This window comes from Propithecus coquereli, unplaced genomic scaffold (assembly GCF_000956105.1).
Source record: "Propithecus coquereli isolate 6110/MARCELLA unplaced genomic scaffold, Pcoq_1.0 Scaffold252, whole genome shotgun sequence".
NCBI classification, from domain to species: domain Eukaryota; kingdom Metazoa; phylum Chordata; class Mammalia; order Primates; family Indriidae; genus Propithecus; species Propithecus coquereli.
In genome coordinates this window covers 4,380,339-4,406,717 of record NW_012148086.1, presented here as the reverse complement: position 1 = coordinate 4,406,717, position 26,379 = coordinate 4,380,339, and the positions used below count along the sequence as shown (strand labels likewise).

At 57.1% G+C, this 26,379-nt stretch overlaps 2 protein-coding genes across 2 annotated transcripts; both read right to left on the bottom strand.

Moving 5' to 3' along the window:
- Positions 1-6,524: 6,524 nt before the first annotated feature.
- MYL7 (myosin, light chain 7, regulatory) lies at positions 6,525-9,038 on the bottom strand. The gene is made up of 7 exons (XM_012646919.1): positions 9,013-9,038; positions 8,664-8,777; positions 8,447-8,522; positions 8,058-8,162; positions 7,479-7,557; positions 7,217-7,265; positions 6,525-6,672 (listed from the first exon to the last, which is right to left on the bottom strand). Exons 1-7 carry the CDS (start codon positions 9,013-9,015, stop codon positions 6,571-6,573), a joined length of 528 nt encoding a protein of 175 aa, XP_012502373.1. The 5' UTR covers positions 9,016-9,038; the 3' UTR covers positions 6,525-6,570.
- A 2,618-nt stretch (positions 9,039-11,656) lies between these two features.
- Positions 11,657-25,848, bottom strand: GCK (glucokinase (hexokinase 4)). Its single transcript, XM_012646904.1, has 10 exons — positions 25,688-25,848; positions 19,905-20,067; positions 19,183-19,337; positions 17,933-18,052; positions 16,940-17,035; positions 16,733-16,832; positions 14,639-14,822; positions 13,492-13,647; positions 12,580-12,813; positions 11,657-12,334 (listed from the first exon to the last, which is right to left on the bottom strand). Exons 1-10 carry the CDS (start codon positions 25,733-25,735, stop codon positions 12,190-12,192), a joined length of 1,401 nt encoding a protein of 466 aa, XP_012502358.1. The 5' UTR covers positions 25,736-25,848; the 3' UTR covers positions 11,657-12,189.
- Positions 25,849-26,379: the final 531 nt, after the last annotated feature.

Below are 26,379 nucleotides of genomic sequence, written 5' to 3'. Positions count from 1 at the left end.
ACTACTTACCTACTGCTGCAAAATAAGCCATGCTGAAACTTACTGGCTCGGAAAAGCAACCCTTTCTTACTTCCCATAATGCTGTGGGTTGAGCTGGCAGCTCTTCGTGTCATCCTGCCTGAGGTTGGATGTGGCCATTTATTTGACTGGGGCGGGGGGTCTGCTAGAGTCTCCGTCCCAGCTGTCCAGCCTCAGGCATAGACCAGGCCTCTCTCTCCAAGTGATCTTTTATCCGGGGCTTTGTCTCAGCCTGGTGGCTTTTGAGTCCCAGGAACGTGAGGTGAGAACTGTAAGCCCTGAGGTACACAAGCCACAGGCCAGCCTGGATCCAGGGGGTGGAGAAACAGCCCCAGCCTCTGGAGGGGAGTGGCTCGCACTAGACAGCACACTGAGCCCTTCAGCTGCCGCGTGGTTCCTCCTCAGTGATGTGCACAGAGGGCTGCGGCTTCCCGGGGCTCTGCCACCTCGAGAGGACGAGGCTGTTTGGGGCATAAGCCCACCCCAGTCCATCTGCACGTCCCTGCAACTGCACTTCTGGTCGCATGCTGGGGCCCTCAGCCTAGGGGTGAGCCTGGTGATTCTGAAGTGAAGTCCGCATTGCGGAGGGCTTGCTCGGGGCCAACCGCAGAAGGGGAGGCTGAGAGGGTTGGGCAGATGCTATCAAGAGCTCGTGTAATTCAGACATCTTCATTTTAAGCCACTGGATACGTGTGGGACACAGAAACTTCCAGGTGCAAGGACTCAACTTGCTCACGGGCTCTCTGGGGCTGTGTGGGGCCAGTTTGTTCTCCTGGAGAGGGAGCCCCGGACCTGCGTCTTCGCTGCCACATGTTCTGTGCTGAGGTCTGTCTGCACAAAGATGAATAATAGGTTCGAACCCGGCTCTGTCACCTCCTGGCTGTGTGTGAATTTGGACAGGTTGCTTAACCACATGGTGCCTCGGTTTCCCTGTCTGTTGTAAGTATAAAACACTCCAAACAGCAGGTTCCATCAGATGGCACTTGTTCTATTCATGTCAGATATGACGGGAGACTGAGGTAGTGTGTCATGCTCCACGTGTCAGGGACCCAGCTCACAGCTCCCCCATCCTGTGGCTGTGGCCCTTGTCGTTGCAACCCCAGGGGGCCGTGTGCCAGCCGGGGGCGGGGCAGCAGGTTGGAGGGAGGTATGCACATCTGTCTCTTAAGGAGAAAACTGCCACCACACCTGGTCACACCTGCCAGAGAGGTAGGCCAAAAAAGCATAGTCTTTATTCTGGAGCTGGGGACACAACTGCAAACTCAGTGACCGCAGGGCGTGAGAAGGCAGCGTCTGGGGAGAGTGGGTTGCCACTCGCGCAGCACTGAGGGCCTGGGGCAGAGGAGCTCCGTGACCATCAGGTGCCATCTGCCATCAGCACCCAACCCAGCCCTGCTTTATAGACAGGCACACAGTGGGGGCCGGGGGACTCTGCCTGTTCTTTACTTCGGCCAAGGCCTCCCTCTGCGCCTCCACACCCCCAACCTTTCAGTCTGGAAGAGTCGAGAAGATTTGCTCATTTTTAGTTTGTATTTGCAGACCTACCTATTCCTTGCTGTTTCTCCAGCGTGCGCAGGAAAATCAGAACTTGAGGGAGTGGAGGTTCGGGCTGGGGCCTCTCAGCCTGGTGGGGAGGGTCTGGACTGGGGGTGGTGAGGTGGGCTGCGGGGCAGCAGGCGCCTGCCAGGCCCTGACAGTTACACTGGACAGTTAAGCTGGAGAAGCATGCGGGTCACATATTTCTCGTGTCAGGGCAGGAATTTAAGAGCCTGTCTCTGGTCTTATCAGTGGTGTTAACTCGGCTACAGAAAGAATGTGCAGAGAGGGAGGGCTGGGGTCCGGGCAGGGCAGGGATTGGGGCCCAGTCTGGGGCTAAAGGGGTCGCAGGGTAAGATCAGAAAATATAGCACCACAGGGGCCTGACTCCCGCTGACTGGGAAGGGCCTCTGGGGAGCAGCCCTTGCTGTGCGCCTGGGCCAGCTTGGCCAGCACTGTCCCCGGGAGGGACCATTCGTCCCACGCCCTCCCTGGGCAAGGCCGAGGCTCTCGAGGGATGGAACACGATGAAAAACAAAGTCTCCTGCCAACCCAGAAGACCTTTCCACAAAAATAAATGAGAAAGAAAATGGTTTAATTATTGAATGAGCATTAAACAGATGGCAGTGCTCATCTCGGGCAATCTGCTAAGAGACTGCAAAGACAGAAGCCGCGCCCTTGGGGAAGCCAGGTGCAACTCATTGCATCCGTGTCCACCAGAGTAACGTGACACGTCCTCAGGTAAGAGGACTCACAGCACCACTGGCCACACAGAGTTCTCTCTCAATCCCAGGTAATTGGGACGGCCACCCGGGTTTGCTAATTGCCTTTATCCGAAGGAAAAAATAAACTCACACTTTTAAGACTGAAAGTATGCTTGCAACTTAGGCTCCTGCCCTCCTACGGAAGCTGGGAGCTAAGGTTGTCTCTCCCTTGGCGATTACATTTCAAACAGTGGCTCCAGTCCTTAAGGAGACATTCCTGGGTTGTAAAATTGGCAAGAGGCATGCATATAATAGCTTTGAAACAGATTTACATAAGAAGAGGCCAAGAAAAAGCTTACCATTATAAGTTTTCTAAAGAAAATGCTCTAAGAGAAGGGAGTGGGGAAAGTTTCCTATTTTTGTACGAGGGAGTATTAACTCTTTCTCATTTCTAGTTTGTATGTGCCCATATGGCCACCACTGCCTGATGCCTCAACACCCAGTGGGGGCAGCTGGGCAGCACAGCTGGGTCTGTCCTGCTACAGGAGTTGGCCTCAGAGCCCCCAGTGAGGCCTTTGCATCCAGGGTCCGGAGGGATGTCGGGCGGGCGTGGGGGTGGGGGGAAGGCCGGGCAGATGGGATGGCACTGCTGCTCTCAGACTGAACGTGAGCCGCTAGCAGAGGAGGAGGAGGGGCAGAAGCTGATGAAATCCCCCCAGAGAGACCAGGAGGCTCTGGACACAGTCCCAGTGCGGGCAAGAGGCCTGGGAACCTCCTCATGCACAGTCGGGGGGCTTGGGCCTGAGCAGGGCTCCATGCGGGGATGTGGAGCACAGACCCCGAGGACCAGGAGCGGTGGGACGTCTAGAGTGAGCGCTTTAGAGCAGAGAGGCTTCTGGGGCTTCTAGAAAGACAAGAAGGGCGGGGGGAGGTGGGTTTGCATTCGGCCTTCTGATGAGACTCCCTGGGGTACAGGGTGATGGGTGGTGAGAGTGTGGAGGAGGCCTGTCACCAAGTCACACAGAACTCCAGCCACCGTTGGAGGCTCCTAGGCCCCTCGGGTCCTGTTGCATTTCTTCTGTCTGTTTTCTAAATAGGAGCTACTGCCTGTCAATGGCAGGGGGGACCCAGGCCTGGACCATGTAGGGCTCACAGCAGGGACCGGAGGGCCTGGCCAGGGGCATCCACCCCCATCCCTGGAGGGAGCTCCCCTTTCAGCAGGTGGACAACACAGAGCTGGCCAGGCCCCTCCCCAGCCATGCCCACCTCACACCCCCTGCCCCCCAACATCCTTGGGCGTAGACCTTTAGACTCTCTACATCAGGGATGCCTTGAGCTTCACCACAGGACAAAGTCTGGCCTCTACAGATGAGTTTGTATGATCTCAGCTGTCTGGAAACAGTCTTCTCTCCCCTCTGCCCATGCTGTCGGGGCATAGGCAACTCCACCCAAATGAAACTGGCTTCTTTTGAGGACATCAAAAAGCACTGCTCCCTACTGGGAACACTATCTGCAGAGCAGGCCGGCGTGTTTGAACCCAGTGACTGCCCCAGAGCCTCCCAGAAACCACAGTCTCAAACAGACACATTATACGGTCTAGCTCAGTGTTGTGCAACAGCGATGAAAGCCAGGTATGTGGGCCACATGTGGAATGCAAAATTTTCTAGTAGCCGCATTTAAAAAGTGAAAAAATAGGTGAAATTAATTTTAGTAATATTTTAATTTAACCTGTGTTAACTAAAAAAACAATAGTGAGGTTTGTACTTTGGAAAAAGGAGAGATTTATTTCTTGAAAAGGGTTTTTAGCTGGCAGTGGCCATTCCAGCAAGCTGGGAAACACAGCTCCCAGCCACAAGCCAGGAACACGTGCTTCCAGAGAGACAAAAGGAACAGGATTTTATACTGTGGCCAAATATACATATTTAACAAGCTATGGGGGGAGTCATGAATATTTATGAAAACAGAAAACATGGGCATGTGTAATTGTGCTTTATGCCTCCCATCCTGTCATGGTTGGGAACTCAGCTTTAAGGTTTTTCTGGTTCCTCTTGGCCAAGAGGGGTGCATTCAGTTAGCAGGGGCTTAGGATTTTATTCTGAGTTCATACCCAATGTGTCCAAAATATTATCGTTTCAACACATAATCAATATAAAAGCTATTGAGATATTTGCATTCTTTTTTGTACTAGATCTTCAAACTATGGTGCACGTTTTACATTTGTACCACCTCCCACAGTCCAAGTGCTCAGCAGCCCTAGGAGGCCCGAGGTTGCCATATTGGACAGCACAGGCTGAACTCCCGTCCTAGGTCTGTGCCGTCTCTGTCTCTCTCTATCCTCCTGTCTCCCTCTTTTGTCACACACACACACACACACACACACACACACACGCGCGCGCGCGCGCGCTTTCTCTCTCTGTCTATGTCTCTGTCTCTGACCTCAGTTTAGTCCAAACTAACACTAGTACAGGCAGTTTTGGTGCAGAAAGGACTAACCTTCCCAGATAGCTACACCAGGAGTGTGAAAAGATAACTTTTTAAAAGCGAAATCATGACTCACATATGAAATAAAATGAACACTTCCCAAAGACTATTTCTTTGTTAATTCACGAGGGAACCAATAAGCTGTTACAACTGGTTCAGAGGAGAAATCAAAGAGCAGACACATGTATAGTCAAGAATACTGAGATGAATTTGCTTCTTTGCAAAACTGGCTTCTTTTACAGAGGAGAGGGCAAAATCAATTGTGCTCCCACTGGACAACATTTGTTTGCCTGTCTATGGACAAGGACCATTGCCTTGCTATTATTAATATTTATACCTACAACTTACAGAGCTGTGAAATAGCTCAAAGACAATGAAAGGTGCAGCGACCCCATCAAATCAGATAACCAGACACTGCCGATCTTTTTGGTCCATTTCGGTCTTTCACAATTTGGCTTATAAAATTATCCCCACTTTATGAAATCAGTTTGTTGAACAGCAGACACAGGTGACAGAATCACCTGAGTCTACAGCTGCTTGATTTTGTTTACCCACGGTCCCTTTCTTTCCTCATGCTTGGCGTGAGTGGGCTGGTGGCCTGCTCTTAGGATGAAAACTCAGGCAGTCCATGACTTCTGTGATCCCTAATAAGCAGTAGAAAATGCTATGATCACTTTAATCTCAAATCTCAATTTGGTAATTAAATTTCCAGGTCCTGGGTAAAAATCAAAACTGAGCAGCTCTCCAGGTAAAAACACCTTACCTCCTGGGATCTTAAGCAGGGAATGTGGTCAGCTTCTGCTTTCTTGCTCACCTCTCCCCACTGCCCCAGCTGCAGGGATTGCAGCTGGGCTTGGAGGGAGAGGAAGCGGCGGGCAGAGTGCCCCTCCTCTGTGCCTGCAGGAGGCTTTGTGCCCTCTGGGCCCGTCACTGCTCTCTCTGTCTCTGTCTCTGTCTCTGTCTCTTTCTGGAGCCTTGGAGGTCCCCTGCTGCTCCTCTAGTACTCACGACAGGGTCACCTCCTCCCCCCTGGTTTCTGCAGACGAGGTGGGGGACAGGGACACTAACAATTCTCTCCCGAGAAGTCCTCTCCCTGCCTTCCAGCTGTCTGACGCTTTCACCCCCGGCCATGCACGAGGGGTTCATGAGGCACGAAGCCAGTCTCTGGGTATTTCCTCTAAAAGTCTGTGTGGACTCTGGCCCCTCCGTGGGTGTCCATTCTGTCGCATGATAGTGCCTCGCTTGTATTTCCCACAAGAAAGTTGGTCATGTTTTCAAATGGGTTCCTCCGTGCCTTCCACACGGGGCCCAGCAAAGCGCACGCTGGTGTGCAGGGAGGCCCAGAGGGGTGTGGGCAGTGGCCGGGGGGGCTGTGCTGTTGGAGGGTCCCAGGGCTGCTGCCCACCAGTGAGGCTGTTGGGCAGAGAGTTTGCTGAGTGCCCAGCAAGCACCTCTTGTCTGCACAGCCTGGAGGAGCTGGGCAGTGCACACATTGATGGCTTATTCCTGGGCCTGGTGGAGGGGGGTGCAAAGCCCACCATTTTTTCTTCTAGAGGCGTGGCCTTGGGCCCTCACTGGGCCTCAGTGTCCTCATCTGTAAACTGGGCGTGATCACGGTTCATACGGCACTTGGCAGTGCGGGGTGAGTTGAGGGGAGGTGGTGAGGGGCTGGCTCCCAGATTGTGTGTGGTGGTCACTACCACGGCGATGCCTGCGCTCGGCCCCTGGGATCCCCTGGGCGGGGCCCCACCCCATCTGTCCCAGACAAGTCACCACTGCAGCTCTAATTCAACAACAGAGTTTATTGAGGCGCCCCACGGCCTGCCCTCTTTCACTCCTCTTTCTCGTCTCCATGGGTGATGATGTAGCACAGGGACTTGTAGTCGATGTTCCCCGCCAGGTCCATGGGTGTCAGCGCGAACATCTGCTCCACCTGCGGAGGCACTGGCGTGAGAGGCAGTCCCCTGGCTTCCAGCACAGCCCACATAGCTGTGACCCGAGGGAGACCTGGGACCCTTCACCCTGCCTACTGGGGCTGTGCTTTGGGCTGTAGCCTTTTCAGCCCCAAACCCAAAACACCGGGTTAAAGTTTTTCCGTTGACTGACTTTGAACAGACTGGGGAGTGGCCCCAAATGGGGGCCATGGGTCAAAGGGCCCACCCTGGCCACGGGGACAGGCCCACCCCACGTGTGCAAAGCCTCTTCTGGCAGCTCTTGCGCCTGGGTCTTTGCACACGGTTCCCCTGCCTGGCACACCGTCCTCTCTTTTCTGACGCCACGTCTTCTCCCTCCAGGTCTCAACACAGATGGCACCTCCTCCGGAAAGGCCCCTGCGTCACCCTTTCAGCAACTGCCACGCTGGTGCTGGGCTCCGAGCCCTGGTGGGCAGTGGGTCGCCAAGGCCCCCAGTGCCCTGCCTAGGGGGAGGGCCTAGGGAAGGTGCTGGGACACGTGTTGAAGGGGTCGGGAAGGCTCACCTCGGCTGGGGAGAACTTGTCTGCCTGGGTCAGGAGAAGCTGCTTGAACCTGGGGGAAGTGGGAGGGCCTGAGTGGGGTGACCTGCGGTGGGTAACCACACAGGGACCAGGAGGACAGAGACTCCCAGGGCCCAGGGAAGGGCTGTTCCACCCCACACGGAGCAGTGAAGGCCCCAAAGTACAGACAGCCCCCCTCACGAGGGGCCTCACTGCCCCCTCTGCTTCCAACACGGTGCCCCTCGTCTGGCCAGGCTCAACTTACTCATCCTTGTTCACCACCCCCTTGCCGCTGGGGTCAAACATGCGGAAGGCACTCAGGATGGCTTCCTCGGGGTCTGTCCCTGGAAGCCAAGGCAGCCAGGTGAACACCCACGTCTCCAGCCTCCCTGGTCCCACCCAGGAGGAACCTGGGGTGCACGAGGAGCCCTCTGTGTCCCAGAAGAGGTGACGGGCATTTTCCAATATAAAGTATTCCCTGGGGCTCCGAGGGGCTGGCAATGCCTATCCCCGGGGAGGGCAGGCCTGGCTGGGAGGCCGGGATTTGGGAGTGGAGGCTGAAGGCACTTTTCCCGCTCCCAAGTTAACGCTGGGGTGACAGTGCCCATGGGATGCTGAAGCAGAGGGTGTGTAGGGGTGGGCCCCAAGTCCTTTGGATGGGCCATGGCAGGTGGGGTCCAGGTAGGGTTCAGGTGGTATTCAGGGGAGGTCTGGGTGTGTTCAGGTAGGGTCCAGGTGAGGTTCAGGCAGAGTTTGGGTGGAGCTTAGGCAGGGTTCAGGTGGGTTTCAGGCGGGGTTCAGGCTCGCTGCCTGGCCACGGGAGCCCAGCTCTGCCCCGGCTCACCGTTGAGCTTCTCGCCAAAGAGCGTGAGGAAGACGGTGAAGTTGATGGGGCCCTTCCCCTCCTGCAGCATGGCGTCCAGCTCCTCCTCTGGGACGCTCACCTTCCCTGGTGGGCGTAGGGCATGAGATACACAGGGCCCCTGGGTGTCCCTGAGAAGGACCCAGGCTTCCCTCCCCTCCTTTCTGGCCACAGTGGGTGGAGAGGCAGAGCAGCTCTGGGTGAGGGAGGTGACGTGGAAAGAAGGTGTGACAAGAGGGGGAAGGCAGCGTGAGGAGATGCGAGGAGTGTAGGAGCGAAGCAGGGCACTGTCCTCTCAGCCGTTCCCACCCGCCCAACGCTCTGAGTAGGGTCCCTGGGGTGAGCAGGGTGTGGCAGGTGGGTGCACGCACCGAGCTGGGAGTAGGTCTCCCTCAGGTCCGACTTGCAGATGATGCCATCACGATTCTGGTCAATGCAGCTGAAGGCCTGTGAGGTTGGGGCCCTTCAGGTGGGTGCAGCCCCCTACTCTAGGGCAGGTGGGAGGTGGGGTAGAGTCTGGGATAGTGTGAGAGGGGCAGGTGGGGGTGTCAGGATGGGGTCTGAGGCTGTTGGGGGTGGGGCACTCACTTCTTTGAACTCCTGGATCTGGGCTTGTTCGAACATGGAAAAGACGTTGGAAGAGCCACGTTGGGTCTGCTTGGTGGCTGCAGCCTTGCCTCGGGTTCCCGCCTTCCTGCTGGCCTACAACTCCATAGGTAGGGAGGGGTCCTCTCCCCAACTCCACAAAGTCTCCCCTCCCCATCCATGCATAGTCCCGGAGCACTGTCAGGAGAGCCTGGGGCAGGGTTCTCTTCCTGTCCCTGGAGACCTCCTGTCTGGGCCCAATGCAGGCACAGAGGTCCCTGGCTCTGCTCCCCAAGCCCAAAGGCCGGCACGTAGGGGGCCACGGGCCTTTCCATCCCCAGCAGGCACTCACCATTCTCTCTGCACAGCGGCCTGGCTGCCGTCATCGTTTGTCACAGGGCCCAGCCTCTTTTATGTCTCAGCCTTATCACCTGGAGGTCCAAATAAGGGCAGGAGCAGAGGACAGGCCCAAACTTGGCAGCCACCGCCTGGGAACGGGGGACAAGGGCCCCAGCAGATTCCAGCCACTTTCCTAGTGACCTTCATGTCCCCGTTGTGTAACATCCTGGAGATGGCTCAGGATGCAATGTCTCTCATCACTCTAGGTGCTGAATGAAGGCTACTGCCATCTCCCTCCTGCAGGTCCAGCCGGAGCCCTGGCCAGGCTCGGGTCAGCTGGGGAGGGCTGGCCCAGGGCTCTTGTGGACTTTTGGGGGGCAGTGGGTGTTCTGAGGATAGTTTCTGGCCTGAGACCCCCAGGAGCTCCCAGAGGCTTTGATGACAACTCTAGGCTCTGACCTCTTTCCCTTCTGACTGAGGGGCAGGAGGCAGCCCTGAGTTGGCTGTGACCCCAGGCAGAATCCTTTGCTTGGCTTTGGGGCAATTCTGGAGAGAGAAGGAAACCCTCTGGCTGCCTTCCCTGTGCAGTCTGCCCTGCCTGGGGTGCCTCTTGTGGACATTTCCACCTCTGCTCTTTGGAGCCTTTGCGTCCCTCCAGCCCCATCTCAACTCCACTTCCTTTGAAAAGCTCTCTCTGCTGTTTCCAGCAGTGAGCTCACAGGGCACATTTCCCATTTGCTTGGTGGCTCTCCTCCTGGTCGACATCTGTGTCCACAGAGGGCCTGGTGCCCTGGCCGACAGGCAGACCCGTGTGATGCTATTTTGCACGAAGCTTTTGAAGCATACAGCCTGAACCCCAAGCATCCTCTTGGACCCCCTGAAGATGGTGCTGAATGATAGAACAAGAGCCCAGGCACTCTCTGCTGTTCTAGAGCAGCTCCTCTAGAGCATGGGCCCCTGAGGAGCTGGGGAAGCAGGGAGACAGCAGGAGTGACGCCCTGCTCCCAGGCTGGGCTCACTGGCTGCCACCCGCCAACGGAGCTATGCAAGGCTGCCCCCTCCTGCCGCCCCTCCACTGGGGCCAGGCCTGCATCTGGCAGCGGTTGGCTGGTAGAGCACAGGGGCTCTCATCGGTCAGGCCCTCAGCTCCATGTGTGTAATAAGTGTTTTATGACACCTCCTTTACTGTCTGGAAAAGAAATTCATTTCATTTATTTCAACTCATTCATTCCCATTCAGACCCATACAAACAATTTTTTTTTTTTTTTTTTTTTTTTTTTATGACAGTCTCACTCTGTTGCCCGGGCTAGAGTGAGTGCCGTGGCGTCAGCCTAGCTCACAGCAACCTCAAACTCCTGGGCTCAAGCGATCCTCCTGCCTCAGGCTCCCGAGTAGCTGGGACTACAGGCATGCGCCACGATGCCCGGCTAATTTTTTCTATATATTTTTAATTGTCCAGATAATTTCTTTCTATTTTTTTTTTTTTTAGTAGAGACGGGGGTCTCACTCTTGCTCAGGCTGGTCTGGAACTCCTGAGCTCAAACGATCCGCCTGCCTCGGCCTCCCAGAGTGCTAGGATTACAGGCGTGAGCCACCGCACCTGGCCAGAAAGCGATTTATATTGAAATGTGCTCTAATATATGAAAGCTCCAACACGAGGACAATGGTGCTGACAATGAATAAGACGCTTGCACCAACTTACAATGATTACAGTCAAGGGTGCTGGGAAGAGCTGAAGCCATTCCAGATGTGAAGTACCAGAAAATGAGAGAAGATCTGAAGGGGAAAGTGACTTTCCAAAATCATGACTTTGGGTTAAGTTCTGAATGAAACAAAACGCAGCTGCTCCTGATTGGCTGGGTATACTTTCTCTCATTAAAAAATGAATGTGGGCCGGGCGCGGTGGCTCATGCGAGATGCAGGATCCTGACGGGACAGGATCCTGCTGAGACATACCTGCACGGGGACCCCCCCCCCCCCCCCAGCAGCACCTGACCTTGGCACTCCCTCTGCACACATCCCGTGGGTAGGCAAGCAGGGGCCTGGGCCAGGCAGTGTGCTGTCCAGTACCTCTGACCCCCCATGTCACCCCATTCCTATTCCTGTAGCCTGGTCCGTCACTCTTCACAATCTTCTGGGCATTGCTGGCCAGAAGGGATGGCAAATCCCAAGATATACCTTGGCCTACAGAAGTGTCCGCATGTACATGCCGATGTCTCTTTCTCTATTGTCCCCACAGTCCTTATGCATAGAGGTCAAAGAACGGTAGACAGGCCATGTTTAAACTTTTAAAATTTTTAATTAAAAAACCCACACAGTCCATGCCCAACTGTGGGAAGGTGGCATGGCATAGGAGAGGTCTGGTGAGGACAAGAGAGAGGGCCTTGGGTGGTCCCTTCGGGGTGTGCTGAATGTTGCTCAGGGTTTCTTCCTGGGCCAGTGCCGAGGGAGCCGAAGATGCCACCCTGCCCGTGGAAGCAGGTAGGGGGCTCCGGCTAGTGCCGGGCTGGTCCTCCTCCCCTTCATGGGCCCCTTGGGGCAGGGGCTTGGGGGCTCTGTCTCTGTCACCTGCAGTGAGGGTTCATCCCAGAAGCACAAACCACTCAGGGATGGGGAGATGGGAGGGAAAAGGTCTCTGGGGGTACCCATAGCCTGGGACACCTCCTCCATGGAGCCTTCTCCTATTGCTTCTCCTGCCTCCTGAGCCATGGGCAAGAAGACAGCCAGGCCTGGGTGATCAGCTGCCCCTGGCTCTCCTGTGGGGCTCAGGTCTGGCCAAGCTCCTGGAGCTGCCTCTCCACACAGGAGAGTTCCCAGGGAAATCAGGCCACAGTAGGGTCCAGAGGGCACCACCTTCCGAAAGCCAGGGCCCAGGCCAGGCTGACAGCTCTAAGAGGCAGGCAGCGTGGAGATGCAAAAATGTCCTGAGTGAGCAACTCCCTTCTGGGTAGTTGATTCCAGCAAGAAAGGAGAGGAGTGGTGGGAGTCTGTTCCTGTCCTCCCAGCCCCCTGCCCCAGTCAGGGCTCTAGGGCTCTCCGACTGCTCGTTTCCTGGGTTCCCCAGCGGGATGGGAGCATCCAGGGTTCCTCCTGCCCCGGCCAGGCTGGGAGCTCCTGTGGGGAATGCTGTCCCCATCGGGCCCACGACCAGTGGGCCGCGGCCTCCTCCCTGTCCTTGCGGCCTCTGCTCCTACTGGCCCAGCATACAGGCCTTCTTACAGGCCACCGCCGAGACCAGGGCCGCGCCCCGGCCACTGCCCTCCTCCGACTCGATGAAGGTGATCTCGCAGCTGGGCGTCAACCTGCGCACGCTGGCGTGGAACCGCTCCTTGAAGCTGGGCAGCAGGGAAACAGGGCTGCTGTCCCTCCTCCCTGCCCTCCCAGACTTCACCCCTGCCCATCCTCCATAGCCATTACCCGGAGCCTTGAACGCAGCCGACCCTCTCCCAGCATCTAGGCCGCGGGGGACGAGGAGAAGAGGATGGCTCTCCCCAGAGCTGGGAGCCACAGGAAACCTCAGAGCGTGCGCGGGGCCTCGCGTTAGCAGGGGGAGGGCAGGCGGGCAAGTGGAGGGGCTCACCTGGGGTGCAGCTTGTACACCGAGCCGTCCACGCCCACGGTGATGCGCATCACGTCCTCGCTGCGGCTCTCGCGCATGCGGTTGATGACGCCCGCCAGCCCGGCCGAGCACATGTGCGCGGCGCGCGTGGACACGCTCTCACAGACGCGGCGCACGATGTCGCAGTCCGCGGCCGAGGGCCGCAGCCCCAGCGTGCTCAGGATGTTGTGGATCTGCTTGCAGTCGCCCGAGTCGCTGCGGGGCGGGAGGAGATGGGGCCGGCGCTGAGGGTCGCACCGCCAGCCCGCCCCCACCAGCGACGGCCTCCGCTTCTCCAGGGAGGGGCCCCGGCGAGCCGTGCCCCCAGCCGCGGCCTCTTCCCCTGGCTGAGCCGGGGCCTCTCCCTGGAGAAATGGGGGCGACGCTGCTCATCTCACCCAGCCGAAGGGTTTGGGGCTTGGGCTCGGGAGGGGAGCCGGTCCCGCTTCAGCCGGAGACCAGCAGTAACCTGGTCAGCACTACCCGCTCGAAGCCCAGGGTCTCCGCTCTAACATCGACACTGTCTCAGCAATGCCGCCCTCGGGCTGTGCGTGAAGTGAGACTGTCCCCACCGGGTGGGAAGCCAGGGAGGGGACGCGCGGATGGGGTCTGCCTCTCGGACGACTGCTCGCCCCAGCCCCTTCCCTTTGAGTCGCAGCCCAGGACCCCGCCTCCTGTGCCCTGCCCATGGAACCGTCCCCACCCGGGACACCGCCCCCTGCCACCTGAGCCCGAAGCCCGCCCTGGTCCCTCGTTTCCTGCCCCTGCGTCCCGGGCCTGGGATTCCGCCTTGCCCTGGGATCAGGTTGTCCGTCCCCCTGCGCCCCTGCCCCTGCCCTTGGCGTCCCCGCCCCGAGGCCCCGCCCCTAAGCCCCGCTCCTCCCCTGCGCGCACCTCTCCACCTGCGACACGAAGCGCGTCTCGAAGGCGCCGCGCGTGCGAAGCTGCTCCGAGGCCTCCCCGTGGAAGAGCAAGTTCTCGTCCGCTAGCCTGAGCAGCACCAGCCGCACCAGCTCGCCCATGTACTTGCCGCCGATGAGCTTCTCGTACCTGGACATAGGGCGCCCGGTTATGCCGGCAGGCCCGCGGAGGAGGGCCTGAGCACAGGTGGAGGCCGCGAGCGGGCTCCCACTGCTCCCTTGCGGTCAAGAGGCGGCCACGTGGGGCGCTGTGACTCCCCTCACCCCCGCCCTCACTCCTGCCCTCACTCCCACCCCCAGCCCCCAACCCCATTGCCCAAGGACCTGGGTTCACGTCTTTTCCCTCGTTTAGAAAACGGGGCTTTTGAAACAACTGGGATTGGGAACGTGCACGTTCAGCCTGGCGCTGGGCCCAGCTCAGGAAAAGGACAAGGAGTCCAAAGACCCCGCCCAGTTCCTCTGGAACCTTCCTTGTACCTGGCTCTGTGCTGAGCATGCGGCCTGTATCTTTAGTCTTCCTACAGCCATGTTAGGGGCTGCTGTCCCCATCGGCCACTTATGGTCGGGAAACTAAGGCTCAGAGGGTTAGTGACCAGCCTGAGCGAGCACCACGGAGTTGGCACATTCTTGCTTAATCTATGAGCCTCTGTATTTTCGTTTATGTTTAATACCACTGACCTAATGGAGGCTAATAAAGTAACTAGCACAGGCCTAGCACGTAGTAGGTGGTTAACAAATGACAGTCAGGATTAATGACAAAGCTCTGTGCCTGTTGGTTCCCAATTGGCGTCTGACAGCCTGCAGCATTCCACAAAGACTAATATGCATTCTGTGAACGTGGACAGATATGTACTTTGGGGACCTACGGGTTAAACCCAGAAATCTTGGTGGGGCGTCTCAGAGCCTTCTCCCTGCCCAAGATCACCTGTCGGAAGGGGAAAGGTTGAAACAACCACGGACTAATCCTTCACAGAGCTAAAGGGACAGAGCTTACGAAAGGCCAGTTTGCTTTTCCCCAGAGCTGTTTAAAAACAAGCCCATTATCTTGTGGGGGCTGGGCTCCCATCTGCTGCTGTGCCAGAGCCGCCCAGGGCCCGGGCTGAGGGGGCGGGGGTCCTTACAGCTGCTGACCGGGGTTCGCGGAGCTCTCGTCCACCAGGCGGTCATACTCCAGCAGGAACTCGTCCAGCTCTCCCGAGTCCCCGAAGGCACCCCACTCAGTGTTGACGCACATGCGGCCCTCATCCCCTTCCACCAGCTCCACGTTCTGCATCTCCTCCATGTAGCAGGCGTTGCAGCCCGTGCCTGGTGGAGGCGGGGGTGCTCATGAGCTGCACTTTCCTGGGGAGCCCCCCTGTAGGGCCTGGTTCCTGCCAGCAGGAGGCCCTCTTCCCCCTCCTCATGCCCCCCCACATGCTGGTGTGGAGGGTCTCTGTGTTGCCTGGAGCAATGGACAGGGGGCTCTCCCTGGGGCTGGAACACCTGGTTTGGCTGTGTGGCTGGGGGTAGATGGGCCAGTACTCTGGGCTGTACCCTTCCCTAAGAGAGGATAGTAACACCTACCCCACCTGTTACCTGTCTGTTGAGAGGATGCAGGGACAGCATGTATCAAAACAATGGGAGTGGGATGTTATGTTTTTTTCCTGTCTATGCACCACCCTTGTTTTCTGGCACTTTCCTTGCATGTGTTTGATGTCCTGAGCCATGTTTGGGGGGCACCCCAAGGTGAGTAAGGCATGGAGTGGGCCCTTGGGAGCAGCCCAGAGGCTACTGCAGGCAGGACCAGATATGGAATTTGTAATTTGCTGGGCACTGTGCAGAGTGATAATGTGGAGTCCTTTGTTCATAAACTATTAGCATTTTCAAAATGATGACGGCAGAGCATCAAGCCAGCCTCCTGCATGGGCTGCACACGCATGAAGCCATCAGGGACAGCAACTCAAATGCCAATCAATCAAGCTGCCAGATAGGAATCAGGGCCCAGTGATGCCCAGCCTTCCAGCATTTTGTGAACAGCAACAACAACAACAACAAAAAACCCAAAAATCCCCAGAAATCCACACTTTGATGTGAAATTTGAGATTTGGTAATTATTTTAGATCTTGGTAATTATTATAAACATGTTTTTAAACACTGTGCAGGGTCACCAAGAGTGTTTGGGGCAGACGTGAGCCACCCTTTGGCACCTCTGCTCTAGGAGGGGTATGCCTGGGCTGGTGGCTGTGGCTTGGCCTGGTGAAAATTCAGTGTCAAGGTGTCTTGGGGAGCCGCAGGCAGCTGCTGAGGAGAGGGCTGGGAGGGCAGAGGGAGCACAGCTAGGGACATTGGGGTTCACATTTAGATGCTGGACTTAAAGACAGCCTTCCCTCCAGAAGGTGAGAATGGAAGTAAGAGAAGTAGGAAACAAGACGTGCACCAAAGCAAGATCAGGCTGGAGCTTAGAAGATGTGTGTGTACATATGTGTACGTTACATGTATGCATAGGTATGCATGTGTACAATATATAAAAAACACATATATGCTATTTTTTAGGGGGGGAATACAATTCCGAATGGGTAAGAACACAAATACATAACCTTGCACAGTTGGCTCTGAAGGGCCCATAATAGCAAACAACTTTAACGCTGACTTTCTGGGTAACCAGGGCCCAGAGTCCAGAAAAATAGCCGCATGGTAGGTGCACAGCAGATAACTGATCTAATTGGATCGCTCCTCAGTAGAGGCGCATTATCATGGTCCCCGGAACTTCTGAGAAAGGCCTGAGATTGGTGTGAGAGATCCCTCTGCTGGGAGGGAAGGGCCGCTGCTCCCTTTTCTCCTACCTGCCTTCACTTTGGGCAGTGGCAGGGTCCGGGTAAGAACACCCAGGAAGGGATGGCGCCGTTTTTGCATATCCTCTTCTACTTGGACAAGTCTTTCCAGTTTGGTCAATTTACCAGATCAAGTGTTTTAAATAAATCCTGATGGACCAGGCAGATATGCAGCTGGCGTGCCATCTGATGCGGTCATGCTACATCCGTGTTGGAATGCTTCCCACCACGAAGCAGTGCCTGCATCTCAACACTCCAAGACCACCTGGGCTCCAGTATCAGGCCCTGCTCCAACGTCACCAGTTGTTAGGTACTTTGGCCCTCACCCCACAGGGCCCTGAGCAGCCTGCTGAACACAGGGAGCCTCAGCAGTCTGGAAGGGTCAGGGGTGCAAGGAGCCCTTACCCACAATCATGCCGACCTCGCACTGGCGGTCTTCGTAGTAGCAGGAGATCATTGTGGCCACCGTGTCATTTACCATCGCCACCACGTCCATCTCAAAGTCCTGCCAAGAAGCACAGAGGCTGCAGTGATGGGGGTAGGGAGAAAGGCTGGTAGTACTGGGGTGGGGGGCCCAGGGCAGCTCCTGGGCAGATGCAGGCATGCCCTCACCCCTCTCCGTTTGATGGCATCTCGCAGAAGCCCCACAATGTTGTTCCCTTCTGCTCCCGAGGCCTTGAAGCCCTTGGTCCAGTTGAGAAGGATGCCCTGTGGGAAGAGGAGGGCCTTATGGCTGCTGACTCATGCTGAGGCAGGGTGCTGTGGCCCTTCACCAGCTCCTGCCTAGGGTCACAGGAATATGCACCCCACTTTACAGCTGAGGAAACATGCTCAGGGCAGTCCCATAGCTTTGACAGGTGTTGGAGATGATTCTCCTTGAATAGCTCATGTTTCTGCAGGGCTGAGTCCCAGCCAAGTTAAGAGTGTTTGTACTGTAAAGCCCTGAGACGTCATGGCAGAGTAAAAAGACAGGTCCCAAGGGAGCAGCTCTCCGTGAGATCGGGGTTCCTCTCCTACAACACGCCCCACTGCGTGTGAAAGTGCCACTTTCCCCTCACTGTATCTCTGCGAGGACTGGGGCTTGGAAAACCACAGATGTTGCTTGGGCTGCTGCTTTTGCCATGAGCAATGACCTGGCTTTGTCTCTGACCCGGAGGGCTCAGTTTCACGCATGTGCATGTATAATTTACATGTGGGTGTGTGTAGATGTAAGTGGCAGGCTACCTTGCTATCTTGCAAGTAGGGTACAATCTCAGTCCCTTCACATTTCTGACTCAGCCAGAGGCAGCGTGGTGTCCCCGTGGTCTGTGGCTGAGCTGGAGCGGGGCTGCCTGAGTTTGAGCTGCCACTTCCCACTGCAGTGGGACGACCCCAGCATGGGCCTCATGGAGTTGTGGGGAGGCTTAGGGCACGCAGTAAGAATCAGCTAATAGTACGCTTATTTTCCAAAGCTTCACAGTGATGGGCCACGGTCTGAATCCAGATCTCCCTCTGGAGTTTGGGCTCCTCCCCGTCATGGTGTGCGTGGGGCTGCACTTGGAGGCGGAGTTCCTCTGGGTGCAGCTCCCTCCATCTGCCCGCCTTCCGTGCCTCCCCCTGGCCCACCTTGTCGATGTCTTCGTGCCTCACGGGAAAGGAGAAGGTGAAGCCCAGGGGCAGCTTCTTGTGCTTCATCTGATGTTTGTCCAGGAAGTCGGAGATGCACTCGGAGATGTAGTCAAAGAGCTGGAAGACGCACACCCAGGTGGCCATTAGGCGACGGGGCTGGGCCAGCCAGCAGCCCTCCCTAGGGCCACGTGCCGAGGTGATGGAGAGTTGCTGAGCCACCAGGCCCCAGGGAAGCGCTGGCCTCTGTGCCCGCCACTGAATGGCAGCCTGTCCACAGTTCCCCTCTCCTCTTCCACAGCTGCTTGTTGGAGGCTCAGGCCTGAGCCTCCCCTGGTGCCAGAGCCCTGCTGCCAGCAGCTCCAGGAACATGGTGACACAGGGTAGGCTTGTCCTCAGCCCTCCCAGCTGACCCGGTGGGGTCCAGCCTCAGGCCTGGCTGGCTGTTCCTGAGGCTGCAGATGGACGCACATCCTTGGCCATAACTGCGATTTCTGTCTCCAGCACCTGGAGTCTCCTTGGCTACTTCCAGGTGTCCTGGCTGCCCCACCCCTGCCAAAGTCCGGCCGCCACTCCCCCTGCATGTGCTTGTCCACGTTCACTGCTGAGTGCTCCCTGCCGAGCGTCAAGGCCCACATCATTCCTGCCCAGCCTGACGGGCAGACCAGCAAGCTGCAGGTGTGTGGGGACGGGCGGCACTGCCAGCCTCCTGCCTTGAAACCCCACCCCTCTGGGAATCAGCTGGGGGCTCCGGCCTTGCTGGCCTCCCCCCTGGGTTCATTCTACTTCTATGCCCCCCACCTCCAGTGCTCCCCATGGTCAGGGGCCCTTGCTGCCTGGGCACATATTGCGACTGCTGCCACCCCACTTTGTGTGCACGCTGGCAGAGGGCAAGGGCAACCCTGGGAAGGGGTGGACTGCACAGGCTGCGTGAGGCAGGACGAGCACATTCTCCTGGCTGCCCCATCACGTTTCTGTCTTTACCTCCCAGGTTTTCCTCTGGGAAATGGGACAGGTTGTGACTGGCTGGGGCTTCTTCTACCACTGACCCCTCCCAGTGCTGGCCAGATGGTGACTGGGAGTTGGGAGCACATCGGCCATACCTGGCCTGTCCACCTAGGCCTCTGAGTTGCCTTCCTGGGTCCTCGGAGGCTGGGGGTCCTCCTGCCCACAGTTCTTTCTGCCAAGCCCTGAGATCCTAGACGGCCTCAACCCCCCACCCCGTGTCCCTGGCCTCCCAAGCTGCTCACCATCTCAGCGGTGCCCGTCATGGCGTCCTCGGGGATGGAGTACATCTGGTGCTTGGTCTTCACGCTCCACTGCCCCGCCTCGCCCTCCCCCACCTTAACCAGCATCACCCTGAAGTTGGTGCCGCCCAGGTCCAGGGAGAGGAAGTCTCCAACTTCTGCAGGCACAGGGAGAAGTGCATCATGGGCACCGACTGGCAGGCCCTGGGCTGGGTGGGACCCGGGTGGCCAGCCCCTGGGAGACCAGAAAGAGGAGGAGGGGAAGGTGTGGGGGGACCAAGGGAGCTGGGCAAGGGGCTGCCGATGCCAGACATCTGGGGACACCAGAGCAAACTGTGGAGGGGTCAAAAGGAAACTGGGGAAAAGCCAGTGGGAAATCCTGGCCTTGCACTGGGTCACCTGGAGTCCAGGGATCAACTGAGACCTAGTGCGATGGCCCAGACTCAGGCTGGGCTGGGGGAGGGTTCCCCTAAGTGACCAAGGGGAGCAGCAAGATGAAAAAGGCCATTCTTCCTGAGGCTTGCTGGCTCCAGGTGGGCCTGGGTGCCCCAGGGCGACCATAGGAGCCAAGGACGAGAATTCATTGCTCCCCAGGGATCCCACGTCAGGGAGACTGGGGTCAGCCTGGTTTGGAAGTGCCTGGAGTGCCGCCCCAGGCTGGGGCCTGGCCCACAGCTGCCTCGGACGAGGAGCCGGTCCCTGTGTGGGGCCTGTCCCTGCCGTACCTGAGCCTTCTGGGGTGGAGCGTACATAGGTGGGCAGCATCTTCACGCTGGCCTCCTCGTGGGTCTCGAGCTTCAGGCCGCGGTCCATCTCCTTCTGCATCCGCCTCATCACCTTCTTCAGGTCCTCCTCCTGCAGCTGGAACTCCGCCAGGATCTGCTCCACCTGCACAGGGAGGGGGATGGCAGCTGCGGGCGGGGTGAGGCCGTCACAGACACCCACACCCCAGCGGTCTCACGGGCATCTCCCCCACACACCTTGGGTTTTCTTTTTCTTTTTTTTAAGATAGAGACGGGGTCTCGCTCTTGCTCAGGCTGGTCTTGAGCTCCTGAGCTCAAGCAATCCTCCCGCCTCGGCCTCCCAGAGTGCTAAGATTACAGGCGTGAGCCACTATGCCCGGCCTAGCCTTGGGTTTTCTTTTGTCCTCTGACCCCAGGTCCAGGATGACCCATCAAACTATTCACTACAGTTAAAACTACCTACAAAGTCAGAAGACCTAATTCCAAGACTCAAAAATTCAACAAATTTAGCCTGGGATATATTTGGAGGAACGAGGGGCAGAGGGCAGAGTGGCTTCTGTCCCTGTCAATATTCTTATGGCATAATATCTTGTAATGCCTCCATTTGTCCCTCCTACTGGGACAAGGGGGGAAGAAAGGGTTCACAGGGAAGGCTGGTGAGCTGGGGCTGGAGGGCACCGGGCAGCTGGCACCACTGAAAGATCCAGTCATTCTGCTGGGACCTATGCCAGGAAATAATGGGCCAGTCTGCACAAGTGTGCATAAGGGAGGAGTGAACACTGATAGGTGTCTGCGAACTAAAGCCACCCACGGCGCGGACACTCAGAGGCCGCAAAGGGAGGAGGGTCTCTATGCGTTGACGGGAGAGAGGCCCGTGCACATGAAGTTCAGCTTCGATGCTGCCATTCCTGTGAGTGTGGACGGCCTGTGGTGTGGCAGCTCGCCCTGCACACGGTGGCGTGAGAACGGGCCTTGAATGCAGCTGTGGCTCTGCCCCTGTGTCCCCAGAAAGCTGGACCCTGTAGGTAGACAGTCGTGTGTCTGTGCCTTTTGCACAATAGTGCATATTCATGGAGAAAAGGCCATGTTGATGCACCGATTATCTCTGGGCAGTGGTAAGAAAGACGATCATAAAGATATTTTCCTTTTGAACCATATTTCTTTTTTTCCCATATTTCACTTCTTGAAAATGAAAGATGCTCTGATAAAAGCTGTGGATCCACTCTTTATAAAAACTCACACTCTTTTGCCCACAGTCTCACATATAAGCTCAGGGGGTTGGAGATGCTCTGAATTCCAGCTGGGAGGCAACACAGCCTTCTGCTCTCTCTGCCTTAGTTTTTAGAACCCAGATTTTGTTGTGTTGCAGGGAGTGGGGGGACATTAAGCTATAGTTTTGCTAAGCCAAGCACAGCAATTCTATCATTTCTTGTTGGTGATGGGTCTAGAGTTGGGCATGTGACCCAGTCCTGGCCAATGCAGATGAAGGAATACCTGATTTTAGTAGCAGGGGAGCTTCAGTGCCCCCTAAATTTGTAAACACAGCTGTATAAGGATGTGATGACTGGCACTACAATAGCCATCTTGCAACCAAGAGGAGACAAGGCTGTAGGAAAAAGCTGTTAGCAAATTATGGATGGTAGAGAAGAGAGATTGATGCCAGACCTACCTGCCCCCACGTGCTAGGTATGGCAGCAAATACTAACAGCTTAGGCAAATACTAACTGCTTAGGTAGTCAGCTGTTTGATTTCCTGCAGTCCAAAGCATTCCTAGTGGGTACAGAGCCTTAGTGAAGAACTACTTCTCTTAATGAGGCCCCGTATGTAAGATTCAAGCCCATGGAAGGTCAGAAAGGGATGGGGCTGACAAAGTCTGTGAGGGAAGACACAGAATCAAATGCTCATGTTGTCTGAGCAGGAGCTGTTCTGCAGCTCTGGAATAGGGTGGGAGTGTAGCCTCCCCACCTGTCCCTGCGGAACACACCCCTGGAGACATCCCCAGTGCTCTGTAGAACAATCCAGGCTGTCCTCAAAGGCCCACAGCTATGACCTTTGCCTCCTGTCTTTCTTTCCTACGCTTGCCAATATAGAATATTCCAGGAACTAACTGTAACAACATTTAACATTTGCTGAATTCCTCCGTATGCTAGGCCCTGAGCTGGGTGCTTTCCACCGCTGCCTCGCACCTTTCACCCTTGTCCCAGCAGCACTGGGGAGGAGGTGCCACTCTCTTGCAGACAAGGAAAGGCTTACAGAAGTCACTTGTACAGGCACATGCAGCCAGCATGCTGCGGTGGGGCCAGTGCCCAGAGCCACATGCATGGGGACTCCTGGCAGGAAGTCCTCACCAGCCTGCCTGGCATGTCTTCTGAGATGAAACTGTTCAGAGGGACCCAATTATCAGACATCTGTGGGCTCTTAACAAAAGTGACGCTCATCTTGCAAGGGCCCAGCCCTTAGGCGCACTGGGTTCCATGCTTGCCCCTCTGTCCTAGCAGGCCAACCTGGTGGCCATGGGCCTGGACTCTGGCCTTTGGCCCAAGGCTTTTCATGGGAGGAGGCAACACTTCAGTCTGAGGTCTCAGGGGAAGACAATGGTGTGGAGCCTGTGGCCAGGCAGAACATGGCTATATTGTTTGACGGACAAGGGCCCTTGAGTGGCCCTTCCTCAAAGGGCTGTGGGGAGAGCTGGCCCAGCCCTTGGAGGGACACAGTAAGAACTACATAAATGGTGGCTGTTGTTTCTGTTATTTCAGGTGCAGGGGCCGGTAGGGCCCTGCAAACTGCAGGGGAGGCTCCAGTCTTCACCGTCTGTACCCAGGCCTGTGTGGGGCCCTGCCACCAACTGGATGACGCCCCGACTCTGCCGGCTTCTAGGCCAGAAAGTGCCCCCTGAGGAATCCTGGGCATGGCATGAAGTCAAACTGATACCCCCTGTTCAGAGGGTAATTTGGAGTTTCTATCAATATTTAATTTTGATCTAGCAATTTCTCTCTTAAGAATCTGTTCTGCAGAAAGAGTTCTGCAAGCATTTCACAGGGTTCACACAATGGCGTCCCCCACTGCAACAGTGAGGACCCTGTATCCACCAGTGGGCCACCAACACTTAGCACGGGGCCTGCGTGGGCCTGTCCAGTGAGGGAGGTAGGGCCCGCCCCATGAGGCACGTCTGGGCGTAAGTGACAGAGTGGGATGGGACCTTAGCCAGGACCTGATCACATTTCTTCCTTTTTTATACTTTTTCCTGGCTGGCTCTACTCTGGTGACCTGATCCCATTTCTGTAAATAAAGTTGCATTTGGCCTGTAGATCCAATTTGTCCCGTATAACATTTTCAAAAGCTTACATTTGCTGCCAACGTTTAAAATCTATTTAAAATAGAGACATTTTTATAGAAAAATCTGGATTTCTATAAGAATAGGTCTGCATTCTCCCTGGAGCTATAGGGAGGGTGTGTTGGGTGGGGGAGCATGTTCCCCGGCACTGGTGGCAGCTGGCGGGAGTCGCCTTATACTGTGCACTGCCCTGGCCAGGTGCTGCGGGGTCCCCCTGCCCTGTCCACGTCACAGGGGCTGTAGGGACTCGTCACGCACATACGCTTCCCGGTGGGCACAGGTGGGAGGACGGGTGCTGCAAGGTGCCAAGGCTGTAACGACGGGCAGACCTGGGGATTCAGCTCCTGCGAAGGGAGCATCCTCCAAAGGCAAGCCTTGTCCGTGGCGGGCACAGGCTGCTTCCTCAGGGCGCACTGGGGCCTGCGGACGCCCACACCCCCGGCGCTTGGTCGGTGTGCAGTCCCAGAGGAGGCAGCTCTGACCTGGCTTGGTCTCGCCACCTTGGGGATCACATCATGTCTGCCTCACAGACCCCCTGGACACGTCCAGGAGCAGGGACTGAAGCAGACCCACACTTCCCGTGTGCCAGGCCCACTCCGGACACTACCCCCCGTCATTCCCACAGTCACCCAGGGACACAGGTGCTTTGATTATCTCTGTTTCTCACAAGTGAGCAAACTGGACACAGAGGTACAAACCCTTCCCAAGCCCTCAGAGCTGGGGTGCACAGAGCTGGGGCTCCAACCCAGGCACCAGCTCTGAGCCTTCCCCACACCCAGCAAGGTGCCTCCTGCCTGGTTCCAGGGCCTGGCCCCAGCCGTTCCTGGGGTCCAGACCCCTGCTACCAGTGTCTCTCTGACAAGCCTTGTGCTGGGTGTCTGTGCGAGCTTACAGGACTTCCCTGAGCAGCTTAGGAAATGTGGGTGCCGCCTGGTCCCCTAGGTGTGGCCTTGGGAGGAGAAAGCGCAGACGGAGACTACCCCTACCTAGCAGCCTGGGGAGGCAACCCCGACTGGCTGGCAGAGGTTTCTCTCGCTGAGGACACGTAATCAGGGCCCACAGTGGCAACCAAATGTTGGGCTTTTCCTGCCTGAGGACACCCCCACACTCCCTGCAGGGCAACTGAACCCCATGTCCCCAGTAGATGCCCACCACAAGCCGGGCACAACGAGGGCACAGGAGCAGAGTAAGAGCAGGACCAGCCCCTCTGGTGGGAGCAGCTGGAAAGAATCATCAAGCTGGGGGCAAACTGGGGGAGGGGAACAAAGCAGGGGTGGGCAGGAGCCTGCACTGAGGTCAGAAGGGAGTGAGGCCTGGAGTCGTCTGCAGCTGAGAGGGTTGGGGAGGAAGTGGGGCGCCAGGCTGCCCCAGCGATCCGGGGCGCAGGGCCGGTGAGAGTCCAGATTTATTCTGAAGCGAGGGCACAAGTAACATTTGCTCACAGATTGAGACGGGGTGAGAGTAAGCGAAGAGTCTGGAAAGGAGGGGCTCCGCTCACTGAGGTGGGGTCGTGAACTTGGTCTAAGCTGACGAATAGGAGGTTCGTCCCAAGTAGCACTTGGCTATGGGAGGCAGGGTCCACGGGAGGGTTTGGCTGAGAGAGAAATTTGGAAGCCATCAGTATGGAGACAATCCTGAAGCCGCAGGCCTGAACACGGTCACTGGTCGCACGGTTGGACAGCAAAGTGGAAGGGGTGGAGGCAGGGCTGCAGAGTCGGCTGGGAAGACGCCAGCCCCTTTATGCAGTGAGTGGTGCTTTGAGATCCCACGCCCAGAACATGGTGAAAAGGCAGGACACCCTCTAGTGCTGCATTTGACAGACTCGAGGGCATGGGGGGCCAGTCTGGGTGGACGCGGCCAGCCTAGAGGACATGACCACGCGCCAGCGCAGCCCCTGGGCAAGTGCTGCAGGCCCATGGGCTCCAGAGCCCATTTCAGAGCCATGTGTCCAGCTTCAGCCTGGCCCCCTCCATTCCTGGGCTCTCGGGTGGCTGTGCACACAGTAGTGAGTGACCCTGGGCCAGCCACCCACATCCTCCAGAGAAAGAAGCCCTGATCCACCAACACCTGGAGCTGCCGTGCAGAACCCCTGGGAGCTGACAGCATTGGGCAGCCAGCTGCACCCCATAAAAGCTCCAAGCCTGGCACTGGTGTCCTTGGTCACTGTTAGCCCCAGGAGTAAGTTCCCTAGAACTCCCAAGAGGCTGGACAGTAGACAGCCACAGTGAAGAGGGGCAGTGGGGAGAGGAGCTGGTGTAGGCATAGCTGCCGTAGCCAGGACCCCTGAGGCCTGTGCACTTTCTTCCAAGGGGTCCAGCGTCCACTCGCCATCCCTGCCCCAACCTTGGTTTTGGTAATCTCCAAAACCAAGGGTGCCACCCTGGGGACCGCTCTCCCAACCTAGAGTCCCTGGCTTTGGAGTGACACTTACCAGAGTCAAGGCTGTCTGGGACTTGCTTCTTGTGGCATCCACTGCCATCTCTCCGAGGGGACAAGAGGCAGGTGTTTTGGGAGGTAGAGGTGCTCCTGCCTGCGACCCTGAAGTCTGAGGCTTGCCTGCGGCAGGCGAGGGCTGCCTGGCCAGAGAGTTGCCCGAAGCAGGCAGCTCAGAGCTTCTGCACTGAGAGGGTTCGGCAGGCGGCTGCTGAAATACTCTGCCCACAGCCTGGGGTCAGGGTTGACAGGGCCACGGGGCAAGTGCCATGCCTGTGAACACCGGGTCGGGACTGCTGCCCAGAGGGTGGGGAGGGGGTGTGGGGCCAGCCAATGCGTCCTCCATTCCTCGGACTTGTGTAGGTGGGAAGTCACCAGGCTGCCCCGGGGGGCAGAGCTCGTTGAAATGCCCAAAGACAGGGAAGGGTTTTGACAGGGCCCGGCCTGTGCCAGGGAGGGTTTGGACTTGCTCTTGGAGGTCATGGAGATCCCCGGTGGATTTTCATCTGTGGAGAGGCCCGACGTGCATTCATACAATCCAGGGGTCTGTATGGCCTTTGGGGGTGGGGCAGGCCAGTAGTAGGAAGGCCAGGTCCGAACCCTCCAGCCAGTGGGGCCAAGGGATTAGCTTGGCAGTGCACACACAGCTTCATGGGGCCTTTGAGAGCAGGTGGAGGTCCCCAGAGCTGC